The sequence below is a fragment of the Protopterus annectens genome, chromosome 8.part0 (genome assembly GCF_019279795.1).
Source record: "Protopterus annectens isolate FY-2018-M chromosome 8.part0, PAN1.0, whole genome shotgun sequence".
NCBI classification, from domain to species: Eukaryota; Metazoa; Chordata; order Ceratodontiformes; family Protopteridae; genus Protopterus; species Protopterus annectens.
The window spans coordinates 1,837,714,213-1,837,732,763 of NC_056741.1; the positions used below are offsets into that span (position 1 = coordinate 1,837,714,213).

Consider the following 18,551-nt stretch of genomic DNA (forward strand, 5'->3'; position numbering starts at 1 on the left):
AATGTTTATATAGTTTCTAATTCACTTACCTTTACTCATATCCCAGAAAACACACTCTCTGGTTTCATTCTGAAATTAAAGAAATGCACAATATTATCATAGTGAAACATCATTTGGCTCAATCCCCTCTGCCCTGCTGGTATTTCAGGATTTAATAAATGTATGTTAAAACAGGGTACTTAGCTGTTGCTTACAGAGCAGCCTTTAAACTATATCCTGTCTGCTGAACTATAAATATGTTGTACAGGTGTCAGTGGCAAAAAAATTCTCCTGTTAACTCAGATATACGTTAGCATTTTGCTACATTTTGTTACATGGTACTTACATGATGCAACAGTTTAATATTTCAGAAATGTAGCATTGTCACCTCACAGTAAGACATTGCCCTGTGTGATTCTCTGCTAGAGCATCTTCTGTGTGGAGACATGCGTGAATGGGCGTACCTTCATTGAAGGTTGTGTGTCAGGGCTGGCAACTCGGCACATAAAAATCTACTGCCAATCATTAGCGGACCGGAGTTCCGCTGTGGCGACCCCTAACCAGGAAAAGCCGAAAGACACAACAGCAACACTGTTGGAGACAGAAGTACTTTTCTGTACTGGTTTGTCTAGACGGACCATATTACAATGTTGTTATAATAGACAGAAATGCTATGAGACAGAGACTATATAATGCTGATGTACAACTTCAGTACAGTAAATGCATGACCAGTGATACCATTTTAGGGCCCTCAGCAAGTTTCAGTCATAGGGGCCTTCGGCCAAGGATTGTGCTACTGCAGTATACTGTATCTCTTACCCTAGCACCCCATCCATAATTACCCTCTCCTGGTTATCTAGCCACCCCACCACTACTTCTCCCTTCATCACTGTCCTTCCTTTTACTCTTATCTCATTTGACACCCTTCTCCCACTTTTTTAGTACTTGCAAGTTTCTTTTGGTGACTCACATGCAGGTACCTTTCATTATCAAAGAGCACATGTGTAGACTAATGTGGCTGCATTCTTTTTATAAACTTCTGTTCCTCATTCTGGTAGCCATCTACACAGAAGGCACAGTCACTTCACCATCATTCATACCTGTACATGGTAAAAGAAGGCTACATGCTCAATACCATGGTTGTAAAATGTCATTCATACTGTTACCTGTTACACATTTCATCGTCATCTTCTTCTGACTCTCCAGTCTGTCACAGTCAACAACCATTCATGGAGTTATTTGTGAGTAAGATAAGGATGGTTTGTTTAATCAGCTGTTACATAATATTCTTCCCCATATATACCCCTGCTAAATGCAGGCCAACCAAATTACAGTACATGCCTTACTGTGTATATTGATAACTATTAAAGTGCAGTACAGTAATATAAATATTAGTATATATGTTAGTTAAAAAGATTCAGCACACTACCATGGCTTGCATTATTTAACCCACCCTCACCACTATGAAAAATGTCTTAAAATAGAGTAAAATAATCTAGTACAGAATAAACATAAACTTCTGATTGATAAGTGCAGGACAAAACACTTAAAAATGATCATGTGTCAATCTTCACTACTTGTTAAAAATGATCATGTGTCAATCTTCACTACTTGTTTCATCAAAAAATAAAATATATGAAATAAAACAATTATACGTTGGCTACAAATAATCAATTGCCTAATTACACTGTGGTTACTTCTGAGTAGGACAGCTATTCAGGCATTTTTACACATTGCTGACTTCATGAATAGATAGAAGGATCAGCTTTGCCATTTTGCTAATCTCTGCAAAATTAACAAGGCCATGGGGACACAGTAGAATTAAATGAATTAGCATAGAAACAGCAGGTGTATGGAAGTCAGACCCACATCCTGAAAAATGACAGATTTGGGAACCATCATTAACTGTTTTCTGGTAAGATTAATGGGCAGGATTTCAACAAGATTAAGAGACCTGGGTGTCTAGCAGGATTAAAAAAAATCAGACCCTTTACAGAATGAAATGAAACTAGAAGCCCCAACCAGATTAATATAGTGAGGGTCGGGGAAACATTGTATCAGAGAACCTACTGAAGCAGAAAAAAGAAGTCCAGTGGTCTTACTGATGACTAACAGAATCAGGAGGCCTCAGTATTCTTAGCAGTTAGTGGGGCTTCAGGAAGAGATAGTGGATTTAGGGGATCACCAAGAACACTAAATGACCTGGGCCTCCTGGTCATAACTAACACATAGAGTTACCATATAACCATTTCCTATTCTGTCTTGAAAACTGTCCTTCATTCTGGAAATGATTTTACAAAGCTGAAAGCCAGAATTTCTCAAATCATCACTTCAAGGCATACAATTTTGTTCAAGCATAACTTCAGTGTGATGTGATTTTGTCTGAGGAAGGATTAAAAAGAGGGAGAGAGATGGACATTCTACTTTCTGTGGTGATGAACAGAAGCATCCATGCAGGAGGTCCCACTTTTATTTATTTATTTATTTATTTATTGCCACTTTTGAAAGAGGCAATCCTGTTAACAAATTAAGGTGTGCATAATAGTTTTAGGGGACAGAATGTCCACTAACAGGATACAACTAAGTAAAAAGGGGCCATATCATTGATAGAATGTTTAATGAAAGTATGAAGCCTGGTATTTGACAAAGTAGATGTTCACATAATTGTCTGACTATAACCAGAGATATTTTTGAATTTTAAAGGCGAGGAATCCGTGCCAATCCTTAAGGTTCCTCATCCTCTTGCAAATATCATCCACGAGAATCGTTAAGGTATACAGGATTACTATATTAGATTTTGTTGGCTTAACAAACATGCAATAAAATATCAGATTAAGATGACTTGTTTTTGAGGCCCCCTTGACCAGGGAGCTCCCAGCATCTTGTAAGGTTTGCTGGTGCCTAAAACCATAGGCCCCAATGACCAGGGAGCTCCCAACAACTGTAAGCTTTGCTGGTGCCTAAAACCAGCTACAACTAAAACAATTGCAGAATAACATGTTTTTTTCAATGCAACTTGGCCTATAAATATATATATATATATATATATATATATATATATATATATATATATATATATATATATATATATTGTTTTGTCTCATGAATATGGGGCATGTCTCGTGGGCAGGGGATTATGTTGAATGGTATCACCATTTTGTAAATGAATGCATGAGATAATGATTTAAAACATAATTTGTTTCTAGGCTTTGACCTCTTCTGAGTGGGAAGAAATGTATCATTCTTGTAGCACCCTCTGCTTCCTTACAAGCAGAATAGATGGAAGAAGCTCATGGAAACTAAACTGCAAGTTGCTAAGACCAGCATGAAGGGTAGAATATTATTACAACATCTTTAAACATAACCTGCATTCACACTTCAGCTTGCTGGCTCATCATGTTGCTCTCTGAATGCAGTACTAATGACCAAGGTTTGCAGATAGGCTGCAGAAGGTTGGCTTAAGTAAAGGGAGTGATGGGGCTGACAGGCTGTCAGAAGGGTGTTTTAAGTAGAGGGATGGCAGAGCTGATAGGCTGTCAGAAAGCTGCCTTAAGTAAAGGGATAAGGGAGTTGATAGGCTGTCTGAAGACTGCCTTAAGTAAAGGGATGGGGAGTTGATAGGCTGTCTGAAGGCTGCCTTAAGTAAAGGGATAGGGAGTGAGCTGTTAAGCTGTCAGAAGGCTGACTTCAGTAAAGGGATACAGGAATCAGTAGGCTGTCAGAAGGCTAGCTTAAGTAAAGGTATATGGGAATCAATAGGCTGCCAGAAGGCAGGCTTAAATAAGGGATGGGGCGATGATAGGCTGGCTTAAGTAATGGGTGGCAGAGCTGATAGACTAAGAAATACCAGGGAGCCAGCAAACTGTAGCATTCAATATTTATTAACTTAAATAGCTAAATAGTCTTGTAACATGAAAAAAGAAACATAAACAGACCAGTTTCGGCTATACTAAGTACATAGCCCTCATCAGTGTGATAAAGAACAATGATACATTTGCTTCCTTTGATAATTTGACCTGTGAGTGAGTCCTCAGCTAACTGGTCAATCACAAATGCTCATTAAGCCCTGGTGGGAATAAACCTCCCAACTTTACAATCCATTTATTTTCTTTATTATTTAGTATATGGTGCCATCCAACTTTGTTGGTCCAGTTGCCAATAATTCTATCAATCACCATGAACCTGAAAAGTGTGTTCTTGTGTCCCAGTGAGTGTTTATATAGTGCATTGGTGATTTTGTTTGTTCTCATGTCACTATAGTGTTCTGATATTCTCAGTCTGAGGGGTCGAGAGGTCTGTCCTACATAAAATGCAGAACAGGTGCATGTGGCAAGGTAGACCACCCAATCTGTACAGCAGTTAGCAAAAAAATGAGATGTCAAACACATTGCCAGTAGTTTTGCTCATGAATTGTTTAGATTTCATAACTTTACCACAATCAGTACAGTGGCCACAGGGGACGCAGCCCATAAGTAAATCACCTGTTAAAATTGTTTGTGTCGAATCATCCTTAGTCATAAGGACATGTTTATAGTGGCCGAAGTGTGATCCTTAATTTCTACCTCTTCTAAAAGAAAAGTAACATCTCTCCTGAAGGAAATCCAAAAGTTTATTATCCGCTAGAAGGATATTCCAATGCCTTCGGACACTATTTAACAACACATCAGTGTTTCTTCCATAGGTGGTAATTAAGCGAATTTTAGATTCATTCGCTGGACATGTCTAAACATGGGGTAAACTCTTGGCTAGGCTTATAAGGACCTCAGGGCTAATAGCCTAGTAACCTCCTATGATCCTATGATCCTATGAGAATCTGAACTGAGCAAACAAAATAGGAACTGCCTTTAAGTTCCCAATCCAAAACACTGTAAAAGTGAATTCAAATAAAAATATATTTGCATCTAAAATGGCGACATTTTCAGATTGTATTTCAGAACTGCCCTTGTAATTTGGTAGGAGCCATCCTTTAGTTCTGCTTAAAAGAAAGCTGAAGTGATAGAAGTTCATACCCTGTTCTCCATCTATAAAAACTAAATTGACATTTATTTTGATATCATATTTCTCCAGCAAACTATTGTAGTCACATGGAGTAGATTTCATTCATTTAATAGCTGGCTTGTTTGTTAAATAGATGATATTGCATTTTAATAATTTTTCTGAGAAGAGGTAATAATTGTGCTCATTATGGACAATTTATCATACTTACTGATTCATCCAACAGCAGGAAAAAGGTAACTGCTGTTGGCTATAACTTGAACCCAACGCTGTAGGCATTGCATGCCGATTCCAATAATTACTGGACCAATAGCTAAATTCTGATGTGGTTAGTAAGTTTAAATTTTCATTTAAAATCTCCCCTCCTCTCAGCTGGTATTGGGAATTTGCATGCTGACATTACCATTTTCAAGTGCAGATTATTAGAAGGACATTTGATATATTTCTGAAACATTGCAGATATTAAGAGGAACAACCTTTGTCATTTTGCGATAAAATATCAGAATAGTGGAGCACCAAATACCCAATTAAATACTATCTTTGAGTTATCTGGCATAATCACTCATGTTAAACCATCATGGAAATATAAGGATATTTTTATAATGTTAGCAAGCATGTTGTGACTGTGTATATACAGTATGTATGTGTGTATAATGCATATTTTACAAAATATTGTTAGTACTGCTAGTGGTTTGTAACTGTTTAAGAATGGGGAGCTTTACAGGAATGCTAGCAGGTTTTAGCCACTTAGACTTTTGTAATTAAAATAGCAGATGGAACAGCACCATTTTGAAATGTAGGCACTCGAAAAGACAAGTGCCATCATGCTGGAAAAAAAAATTCTGCTCTGTGTGTGCATGTATTTTGTACGAGTACACATTAATGTATTTAATTTCATCAAAAAAATGTTGATGAAACTGTCATTGAATCCCTTTGCCCCTTACCTCCAACTAACCTCACCCTTCCAAATTACAAAACTCTCCCACAACATGGGTATACTACACTTCACAGCCCTCCCAGAACTCCAGCTCTTAACCATAAGACTCCTTGATCACTACCTAGCCATAAGGCTCCCCTCCTAAACCCTAAGCCTAAATTATCTGATTGTTCCTAACCTCCACCCCCCCCCTTAATCTAAACTCCACAATCACTCCTTGTCTGTAACTCTGTCATTCTTCTCCCAAACCATAACACTCCTTTCCTCCCCCAAACCTAAAAGCATGTCCTCAGAATATGAATGCTTGAAAGGAATCAAAAACCTGTCATCCAAACTTTTAGATTCAGAGTTTGAAGATTTGGATACATTGGTGATTTTTTATTTTGTGTAAACATGTCTACTCTGTCAGGTCATTTCTGCTAAATGCCCTTGGGCGGCTTCATTAGAAAAGAGAACTGGTGTTGAATGGGCCAAAATAGCATTTTTGTAAGTTAATTCCTTATATTGTGAAGAACATTGGGTATGAGAAGAAAGGGGGAAGGGGACAAGGAAACATCTCTGTCTAGGAAACTAAAAAGGAATCTGCCTTACAGGTCTCATTGCAAGCTGTCTTGGTGCAGAATAGTTTGTGTCTTTTGTGTTTGCAGGCAAACAGATCTAGCTAAGGGAATGCCCCACTGGTGAACTATTTGCAGAAAGACCTCACTGTATAGCATCCACTTGAGGGGAGTCTGTCCTGGATCTGATAAGGGGGTCTGCCACTGTTTTCTGCTCTAAAGGAATGTGTGTTGCCTAAAGAAAGAGGTTGTGTTAAATGGCTAAGTCTTAGACTGTCATGGCCAGTGTGTAAAAGCAGGGTAAGATTTTGTTCCCCAATATTTGTTTACTTATCACATCACAGTGGTGTTGTCTGCCTCCACCTGAAATGTGCCTGGAATTCAAAGTCAGTTTAGAGCTTTTAAGGCATTGATAAGAGACAATTTCTTTGAGACTGATACATTTGTGTCTATGTTATGGTTCCCCAATTTCCTGAAACTTTATGTCTGTGGTGGGAGCCTCCCCATGCAAGGTCTGAAGTATCAGTGTCATTTTTCTAAAGACTCAGGTTGGAGAAATGACTCCCAAATTGGATGGAATTTGTTTGGCTTAGCAAGGTAATTCCTTCTTTATGAAGTGGAGAACTGGAATTTTCTGAGAGAGAAATGATGGGAGTGTTGGGCCCTTATTGATTTTTGAAGTACCACTGTAGTTTTCGCATGTGATATCTGGTATAAGGAATCATCAGAATGGATGAGACCATGAAACCCAGAAACATTAGAAATTCCCTTGCTAAAGTTATTTTCTGTTTTGAAAGAGATGATTGATCGGACTCCCTTTATGATAAAACCATCACAGAAGTGTTTAGGAGGCATCCAAGGAAAACTATTCTCTGCAGAGGGGATTTTAAGTTCAGAGTGAATTCCAGCTAGTGAAGAAGATTGTTTGTAAACTCTAAGGGGGTTACTGCTGATGGACCTGAAATCAGTCACACAGGTAAGGAAAACTGTGCACATCTTAATACCTGCACTAAGCTATTACTGGACCAAGGCATTTAGTGAAAACACGTAGAGCAACAGAGCATCTAAAATACAAAGTAACAAACTGATAATGTAATTCCAAAACAAATAATCTCTAAAATGAAATGTTCTGTGATTCCTGTGAAAAGGCATGTGCACATATGCATCCTATAAGTCTAGAGTGGCCAACATAGTTTGTAGAGAGCAAAGAGGAAATAAGGTTTGAAGTTACAAAATTCTGAATTTTGGAACCTACATGAAAGTGTTTGGGCTGAAGAGATATAGAATGAGTTTCCAGGAATCCTTTTTTCTGTGTACAAGAAAAAGCCTGGTAGTCCTGAATAAAAACCTTTTCTACATTAATCCACTGGAACTGGTTCTATGACCATCACCTGTAGATGCAAGTTGGATATGATTGGAGAAATTATGTGATATTTAAGTCTTCTGGGCATCTGTGGAATTCTGGAGTACAAAATGCTGCTCATTGGAGTCTATAACCATTTTAATGTGTCTGGTACCCAATAGTTGCTTGTGATAGATTTCCATGCAGGTAGGGGAAACGGATAGCTTCCCTGCATTTTTAAAGTTGACTGGGGTAGGAAGGGAAAAGGGGATTTTGCAATGGTAGTAAGAAATTTGTTTCTCTGAAAACTGGATCCTTGGAATCCAATAGCCAGTCGTTTAGGATATCCTGGCATTTTCTTTTTAAACTGACCCCTTCCAGATTTTTCTTTTCTGGATTTGGGCGGCTTAAGAAAAAAAGGTCCTGTGTTAGTAGAAGAATCTCACTGAAACAGAAGATGGAGAGAGGAAGAGTTGTTTAACATCTTGCATTAGTTTTCATATAGTTTTTAAGCACTTCTGCAGATACATTTTCAAACAAATCTTTATCTAAGGATGTATTTAAAAGACTTTCATATCACTGTTGCAGTATTCCTTACACTAGGGAACCCCTGCCAAAGGCAGCCTAATGTTCTGCCAGTATACCAAAGCCTTAGGATTCCTAGCATGTCATAGGTCATGCATATGCTCCCCTCTCATGGTGTAGGGCAAAAGATGATGTGTGGATGTACATATTTCAGAACTTCTTTGCCGACAGTACAAATGTCATCTTCAATCTTTGATCTGAATGCTACTTTGTCTGCTGGTTACCAAGACATTTCAGATATGTACCCTCTTGTGGTTTTTCTTCCTATCTTTGATTTCTTTACTTTTGCTATGGGGTTACATGTCATCCAGGAAGGAAACATGTCAGTGTGGGAGACATATTCTCCATAAGGACCATCACAAGCAGTGTTTGTTTTGGTTTTGGGTGCTTTTCATGACCATACATTATGCCCAGTTTGACAGGCATTTGTCCCTAAGACTCTTCATAGTCATTCCTCCTCTATCTACCATGAGAACCACCATCTCCAGTTGCTGCCATAAGGTGCAATGGTGGAATCATCCTAGCCTGAGGGTTAGCCATCTGTTAAGAAAAAGATAACCAAAATAGTTAGGTCAGATTTGTCTGCTGTACTGCCTCCCCTAGACATCTTCCTTAAGGCTGGTGAAAGCTCAGGGGGGTCATCCAGTCATTCAATCAGATTCCTCTACCATGAATATTTTGGAGGCTGGCATGGATCCTGTTTCTTGCACATCCTCTGAGGCTCTACAGATGTTCATTACAGATTTGAGGTGGAACCAAGGCTGATCATATCTGAGGGACTGTGGGGTGTTCTGCAGGTTCGTGTTAGAGAGGAGATTCCTGCTATGTTGATTGAGTGTCAGCAAGATTCCAAACCCCCTAAGATCTTTTGGGCTGATGGCTGAATCTATTTCAGTTGCAGGCTCCCATCCCTCTAAGGAGGGACCTGCCTTCCAAGCTATGGAGATGGATTTGTCCATTGTGGGAAAACAGTCTATGTCTTCCCTGCTGGACCAAACATTGTGTCCATCCCCTCAGTCAGAGCTTCCTCCAGTTTCTAACCTGGGACAGAGGGCACAAAAGTCTCAATACCAAACCTGGTTATATCGTCTTTGGAAACCTCTCTGGAGCAACCCACCAAAGAGGTACCTTCAAAGAAAAAGTGCAAGAGGAAGCACCTGGACTCCCCTGAAGAGTCTTTCACAGAAGATATTGATTTTGATGAAGGGGAAGGTTTCCCTAGGTCACCCCTGAAAATGTTTCCTTTGGGGACATCCTAGAAATCCTTAAACAGAAGGGTGGCTGGACTAGCCTTCAACCTTCCTCAGAGGAATCGGTATACCTAGAGGCTTTTTGTACCCAGCCCTCTACGTCTTGGATTTCTCCGCCCACTGATAATTTTATTAAGTTGATTGCTCACTGGGCTTGGAAGGTCTATCGAGCCAATCCCCGAGAGACCTGATCACATCATTTCTGTCCCAAAGATGAGCAACATTGGGCCAAAGGTATTCCTGTGGACGCCATGGTGGTTGCACCAGCCACTAAGAAGGGACTTGTTGATGAAAGTCCTACTATCCATCCTCCTAACAAAAAAGTCTAGGAGAATGGATGGATTTGGGAAGTGTGTGTATATACTTCATCAGCCTTTGCTCTCAGGTCCTTGAATTATATGGCCCATTTTACCAGGCTTCAAAAAGATCTGATTAAAGAGCTTTCAGATACGCTTTCAGGAGCAATAGCAGAAGGAGTTCAAGACAAAGTGACTTCTCAGCTCGCCACCCTAGAATCTATCACCAATTTGTCCATGAGGCAAATTGCTCATGCTGTCAAAGAGATGGCAAGAGTGGCAGGTTCAGGTGTAGCAATCAGGAGACACACCTGGATGTGCTTATGTGTTTTCATGGAGCTATTTAAGTTTTCTTTTGTCAATGTTCCATTTGACGGATCATCCCTGTTTGGCTCCACAGTTACAGACTCTAGCCAGATGTGAGAAAGATGAGAAGACCCTTTCTGTCATGAGTGTATCCTTTTCCACTCCTCAACAGCCCTATTCCAGGAAGCAGAAAATTGGTAGGCTACGGTTCAAAAAGGCCCAAGGACCTTTCCAGGATTCACATGGCAATGACTTCCCCCAGGGGAGAGGGGGGAGCAATAATGGAAGACACCATCCAAGAGGCAGAAATGACCCACAGAATCAGGGTTCCAGGGACTCTTTCCCTGATAACGCTTACCAGTACTCCTGAAGGAAGCCCGATTGCCTTCCTCTGGAGGTAGTCAGGGGATGATTATCACTGCGCAAATCTGCCTGGCTAGGAATAACGCTGGACAAATATGTGCAGAGGATAATTACCAGAGGTTACAACATTCTCCTGTCAGAGGAACCAAGAAGACCAAGAAGAATCCCAGACATTCCACCCAGTCACAGGGAGACTGCAATCTCAGAAATTAAAACAAATGCTAGATGAAAGAATCATCTAGGCAGTCCCAGCATACCAAAGGGGATCCGGAATTTACTTTCTTTTTAGCACCAAAGAAAACAGGGGACTGGTGATTGATTTTGGACTTCAGTCAGTTGAACAAATCAGTTCAACAAACCAAATTCTGGATGGTCTTGAGTCAGTCTGCACTTCCATTTTTGGAAAAAGACAATTAGATGTGCTCTATAGATCTTCAGGATGCGTACTACCATATAAAAATATACAAGTGCATTCCTGCACTTCTGACTGGGAGCCAGGCACTATCAGTTCAAGGCACTGCCCTTTGGTCCAACCACAGCCCGCAGGGTGTTCATCAAATGCATGGCAGTGGTAGCAGTGTATCTCTGACTGCTAGGATTCTGAGCGTTTCCATATTTAGATGACTGGCTCCTTACCAATCCCACCAAGTGTCAACTTGTACAAACACAAGATCATGTTCTTGTTCTTTGTTTCAGCTTAGTAATCACTATAAACTATGAAAAACCCAATCTGGAACCATCACAACAGCTAGAGTTCATAGGAGCTATGTTCAACACAGTCACAGGCATCGCAGCACTTCCCCTAGAAAGACCCCAAAGGATCATCTCACAAGTGAGACAAACCAAGAACCACAGTAAAAACCATGATGAAAATAAATACCAGGCCCAAGAAATGAAAACACCCCGCAACAGGACAATAATAAATTGTAATGGTTAAGCGCTTTCATCAAACATGTATCATAGACTTCTTCAGAACAGGTAACTCACTGTACAACACTAATTTAAATCTCTCCCAAATAAGTCACATGCTACACATGCTACACAACCAAAAATCAAATTAAGTGCTCATTAACAAGCTAAATGTACGCATCTACAAAGCTTAATACAATGAAACTAAGTATAAACGAATCCTTGCAACAAGTCAATAGAAACCTAAAAACATTGTTTGAGCTGTAAAACATACTCACTTGTCAAACAATTGTCTATACAATAAAATAAATAAACAAAGTAATTTGTAACAATAAAACACATGAACTTAAACATACCTAATAACCAGAAAACTTTAAACAGTGTATCAGCGTAACTTCAAAATACTATGTAAAGAAATCTTGTCATTCAAGCCTGGATAAACACATGCATTTAGCCTGATCTGTCATTTCAACTCCACAGCCTCAATCCTGTCAACCCAAATACTGCCCCGGGGTTCTTAATAATCTGGTCAATCCCCATGAATTCAAAATTGTGCCCTGGATTTCTTTCAATATGTTTATAAAGTGCATTATTAATGTTCTCATTTCTAATATCTAGGGAATGCTCATAAATACGGTCCTTAAATCTTGAGTTTTCCCTATATAAAAACAGTTGTGCAATCCACACAGGGCCAGGTATATTACACCAATGGAGTTGCAGGTGCAGTGAAATGATGTCTTAACATTAATGTTGTTAACACATACAAAACTCTTATTAGTCAAATATTTACATTGGTTGCAAGACCCACATTTAAAATTACCTTGTCTTGTTTCTATAGTCTTATTCAAAGTGTTAGTCCCTCCTTCTAAAATTTCCTTAAATGTTCTACCTTTTCTATACACAATATGGGGACAATCCCCAAATACTTCAGTATAACCACTGAAGCAAGAAAAAATATTCCAATTTTTCCTGAGGGAATAAAAAATAACTTTGTCTTCAGATGTACAAGTAGTTACAAATGCTAATGTGAAATCTTTAGCCAAGGTTTTTTGGTTGGTGTCATGGTTTGCCTGTAAACCACCTTCAAAATGTAATAGAGGGACATACAGCCCCTCCATCCTCTTGTTTAATACTTCCCAAAATATACATTTGTTGGAAAAGTTGGTAAAAAAGACTGGGAGATGTAAAGTCTGACTGATATTTGACTTGGAAACAACCTTTGGCAAATAGGAAGGATTTGTCTGGAGGGAGACCCTGTCCTTATTTAAGATTAAGTAGGGACGCTTACAGAACAAGGCTTGTATTTCCAATATTTTCCTGGCAGAAGTGATAGCTATTAAAAAGAAATACCATCTACACTTGCTAGATGTACACAGATAATTACAGTGGATATAAAAAGTGTACACAACCCTGTTAAAATGCCAGGTTTTGTGAATTAAAAAAATGAGATCACAATAAATCATTTTAAAACTTTTCCCACCTTTAATGCGACCTATAACCTATGACCTATAACCTATTCAATTTAAATCTGTTAGGGGAAAAAATATAAAAAAATAAAAAAACGTACAAAAAGCTTTTAAGTGTGCACACCCTTAAACTAATGCTTTGTTGTATCACCTTTTGATTTAATTACAGCATTCAGTCTTATCGAGTAGGAGTCTATCAGCATGGCACATCTTGACTTGGCAATATATGCCCACTCTTCCTTGTAAAAGCGCGCCAAATTTGTCAGATTGTGAGGGCATCTCTTGTGCACAGGCCTCTTCAGGTCACCTCACAGATTTTCTATTGGATTTAGGTCTGGACTCTGGCTGGGCCATTCCACAAATGTAATTTTCTTCTGATGAAGCCATTCTTTTGTTGATTTGGATGTATGCTTGGGGTCATTGTTGTGCTGAAAGGTGAAATTCCTTTTCATCTTCAGCTTTCTAGCAGATGCCTGAAGGTTTGGGCTAAAAGTGATTGGTATTTGGAACTATTCATAATTCCCTCCACCTTGACTAAATTCCAACTTCCAGCTGAAGAAAAGCAACCCCAAAACATGATACTGCCACCACCATGCTTCACCGTGGGGATGGTGTTGTTTTGGTGACGTGAAGTGTAGTTTTTGGGCCAAATGTTTGTTTTTTTAGAACTAGCCAGTTTTTTAGTTTCAGCACTCAAATCTGTTTCTTTGAGCTCAGTACTTGTTCAGAACTCATTGTAAGCACTAAATAAGCTACAAATTACCGCAGCACTCAACTTTCCTCACTTGTCTAGAGGAAAACAGTTTTTAGTACTTAATAAATAAACACCTATCCAGGCATGTCTAAGGGTCAGCTCCCAGTGTTTTCTCCTGTCTACCTGATGAATCTGGGCATCTGTGGGCAATGCAGCAATTGCCTCATGTCCACAGACAACTCTCTCCTCCTACCACCCAACACTACAACCTGTGAGAGATGCACTTATATAGACAAACTGGAAGCAAAGCTCTCTTCACCCAAGACTGGACTAGACAGTCAAGAGGAGAAGGTAAACACCACACTCATCACATAGTCCCTAAAAACCTACACCACCAAAACACACACATAGAAACACAAAACACAAACCTACATTCGTGGAGGCTCTCAATAGAAATATACCCAAGCAACAGGGATCTCCAAAGCAGAAACGCAAGCAACCTCCACCCCCCAACACAACCCAAATAACACATAGCCCACATACTCAGTGTGCCACTCAACCACAGCCCATAAGGCATAACAATGTATCCAACACTCTAGTCATAGATGACTCTATAGTCAGGCACACTAATGTTCCACTTACCAGTCTAAACAAGGAGAAAGTTACTGTCAGCTGCCTGTCGGGTGCTAGGATCTGTCACATAACACACGCACTCAGGTCACTCCACAACATGTAAAAATATGACTCTGTCATTGTCCATGTTGGTGTGAATGTCCTGAGACATACCTCCCTGGACTACATGAAAAGAGACATGGAGGAGATGTCCGATCTTGTATCCCAGGCAGGTATGACCCTGGCCCGGAGTAGCATCCTGCCATCACCCAGAATGATACCACAGTACAAGGGCAAAATGATTGACTTCAACCAATTGGCTAACCTTCTGGTGTCATTCTAAGGGGATCCAGTATCTGACAGCCTGGGCATGTCGACAAACCACAATGCTTTGCCAGAGATGGCCTGCACCTGTCACCCTTGGGATTCCGGATACTGGCAAAGGCTCTTGCCATCCATATAATTCCTTTTTTAGGCATGGTTCAAAGGACAAATTTACCACCATAACAGGTACAAGCAAGCAAAATCTGAGGGTAATGCTACTTAATGCTAGAAGTCTAAATGTCAAAATGCACTCACTCGAGGCACTCCTTAAAATGGAAAACATCGACATCTGATCAGTGACAGAGACCTGGTTCAAGGCTCCAGAGAGCACCCCTGCATTACCAGGCTATAATTCATACCACATCTTTCAGCCACCTAACCTGGACTGAAAGACTAAAGGCTGAGGTGTGTCCATATTCATTAAGGATATCCACACCTCCAGTCTAGCTGCTCAGCATAAGGCATCCAAGATTATCCAAGTGCTACTAACTCTGGGCAAGACCGCAATCCAAATTATAGCTTGCTACAGATTCCCCATTATGCACCAGGATTCCCACTCCTCATTTCTTGATACACTGGAAAATATTAGGGTACAACCTAACACCCTAATAATGGGCGATTTCAACTACTCCACCATTAACTGGGAAAACTACTCATGTACCAACTCTTGTACTCAATGTTTTCTGGAATTCATAAATTCCAATGCCTTCGATCAACTTATCCACACCCCCACCAGGGGCAGCAATATCCTAGACCTGGTCATTGCCAACATGGGCAACTGGTGTTCCACACCAGAGGTCAATTCCTTGTTGGTCACATTCGACCACAAGCTAATCACCCTAGACATCCGCATCCCACCCCCATCCCCCCATTAGGGAAACCACCATAACAAATTTCTCCAAAGCCAACTTCACACTTCTTAAGACAGAAGTGGCAAACTTCATGACATCCATGCTGACAGACAATAGAGGTATGACTGCTGAATCCTATACAAATGCACTTTATAAGCACTTACACGAGTGCATGGATCGTGCAATCCCTAACAGAACCAAGATGCCATCCTCCAAAAAAAGGAAGCCAATCTGGTGGTCCCCTGCCATAAACAAACTCTACAACAGAAGAAAGACACTGTTGCAAAAAAGAGTAAAATTCCATGATTGGAGGAACTCCCTGGTCAGCCTCAGTAAGAAGTTGAGATCCCTCATAAAATCCTCCAAAGCTAGTTATGAAAACAAAATCGCCACTGATTCTAAAGACAACTACAAAGCATTCTATAGCTATATAAAGAATCTCAATGGCAACACTCAGATCTGCTCTGAGTTACAGCACAATAGCACTAAACAGAACCAACTGATATTGCCAACATCCTGGCAGATAGGTTAAGTGCTAACTTTACCCCTCTCTCACCCCCCTAAAGGGCCATCTCTATACCGGAAGAATGCAAAGTTCCTGTAATCACGGCTGCACAGGTAAAAAACACACTCTCCAAAGCCAGGAACACAGCATCCATGGGACCTGACAACATCCCAGGCTGTGTTCTACATGAAATACAGAATGAGCTGGCACCCCACCTAAGTACCATGTTCAGTCATAGCCTCACCTCAGGTTTTGTGCCCACTGAATGACACACAGCAATGGTTATCCCACTCCACAAAGGGGGAGCCACCACGGATCCCGGGAACTACCGCCCCATTAGCCTGACGAGCCTGGTTTGCAAGGCTATGGAACGTATCATCATGGAACTTATAAGCAATGACATTGGTAATCTCCAAACTCTGGACCCTACCCAGTTCAGGTTTGTAAAAGGCAAATCATGTCTCCTATACCTGATAGACTTCTTTAAAGCGGTCACCAAAGCTGTAGATGAGGGTAAGGTGGTTTACACAGCCTATCTAGATCTCCCCAAGGCTTGATACCACCCCCTACTCTGGAATTATAGATAAACTCACTAAACTAGGTATAAATCCCTATGTCACAAGATGGGTTGCCAACTATCTCACTGACAGAGCCCACACTGTGAGAGTAGCAGACTCTAAATCCAAGTTCAGACCAGTGACAAGTGGAGTACCACAGGGTTCAGCACTGGGTCCCCTCCTGTTTGGTATCTACTTCTCTGAAGTACAGGCTAACACAGTAGGTCTTTGGCTAACAAAGTTCGCAGATGACTGCAAACTATGAGCCATAATCAAAACTCCTAATGATGTGGACATCCTACAAAAGGGCCTCACTGAGACAGATGCCTGGTGTCAAAGCCATGGCCTCAAATTCAATGCCAAAAAGTGCATTGTCATCCCTTTTGGTAAAAACACTGTACCCATGAACTACCATATAGATGGTAGTCTACTTCTTGGGACACAGGTGGACAGTAGTCTCTCCTCTGATAAACACATCACCACAGTAGTCAGGAAATCCTTCTATGTGGCACACCTCATCACAAAAGGTTTCTCATCCAAGAAAAAGGAGGTCATTATTCCCCTCTACTCATCACTCATTAGACCCATCATAGAGTACAACACCTCTTTTGGTATGTACCTCACAAGACATCCACAAGAACTGGAAAGGCAGCAGAAATACCTCACAAACAGGATTACCAGCCTCAAACAGATGTCCTCTGCAGACCGTCTCAAAAAGTCCAGCTTTACTCCATTGCATATCGCCTACTCAGAGGTGATCTCTGCCTAACATACAAAGCTATGTCAAACCTAGAGCTGTTGGACATGCTCCACTTAAAGAAACCCCAATCCCTCCAAGCTACATGCTCTAGGGACCTAAACCTTGTCACCACAATAAATAGAACATGCTGGAGAGATAGATTCCTGTCCCAGAGATTTCCCATACTCTGGAACAAACTACCTATCTATATCAAACAAAGCCCATCATTAGCACTCTTCAAGAAAAATCTTGATGATTGGATGGGAGATAGAAAATTCACCCCAGGGACCACTTCTGTGGCTCTTCTCAACAGGGGCACAGGAAAATAATTTTCTTGGGTGGCGAAAGACAGGGTACCGTTTGGCTAGGCTTATATAGGTCCTAGGGCCAATAGCCTACTACCTACTTATAAACCTATGAAGCTATGAACATTCCTTTTGAAATTGTGGCCAAAAAGTTCAACCTTGGTCTCATCAGACCATAACACATTTTCTCACATGCTTTTGGGATACTTGATGTAAGAAAAGGCTTTCGTCTTGCAACCCTATGCCATAGTCCAGACATATGGAGAATACGGGAGATTGTTGTCACATGTAGTACACAACCAGTACTTGCCAGAAATTCCTGTAGCTCCTTCTGTGCTGCTGTAGGTCTCTTGGCAGCTTCCCTGATCAGTTTTCATCTTGTCTTTTCATCAATTTTGGAGGGACATCCAGTTCTTTGCAGCGTCACTGTTGTCCCATATTTTCTCCACTTTTTGATGACTGTTTTCTCTGTGTTCCATGGTATATCCAATACTGTGGATATTTTTTGTACCCTTCTCCTGACTGATACCTTTCAACAATGAGATCCCTTTGATGCTTTGTAAGCTCTCTGTGAACCATGGCTTTTGCGGTAGCAGGCAATTGAGTAAATGTCAGGAAAATCCTACTAGGAACTTTATTTGTGGTTAATCAGAGTCTCTTTAATTGATGGCAGGTGTGTACCCAAGAAGATGAAGAAGATGGTGAAGGTTGACTAGTCTGAAAAGCCTGCAAGTCTTTAAAAAGACCAAGAGCTAGTTAAGCCAGTTGTATTTATTGAGTTTCTGACTGGAAAGCTATGAAGAGAGTGGAGAAATATCTTCTGTTTTCTGTGTATGCATATGATGAATATCCAGGCATATGGTACTTGGGGTGGTAGTAGAAAGTATAACCTCCATTAAAGAGCTCTGGACATCTTCATGAACAAGGAGCTAATAAATCCCTCCTTCACCTTCAGTTAAAACTAGCTTAGGTCCTCCTG

General features: G+C 40.5%; 1 protein-coding gene across 1 annotated transcript in view; it reads right to left on the reverse strand.

Moving 5' to 3' along the window:
- Window positions 1-18,551, reverse strand: part of LOC122809665 (adhesion G-protein coupled receptor G5-like) — a 472,088-nt gene that overhangs the window by 262,086 nt on the left and 191,451 nt on the right. Inside the window, exon 7 of the mRNA XM_044081327.1 lies at window positions 30-69. Within this exon, the coding sequence (XP_043937262.1) occupies window positions 30-69 (40 nt within the window). The remainder of the gene's footprint in view (window positions 1-29; window positions 70-18,551) is intronic.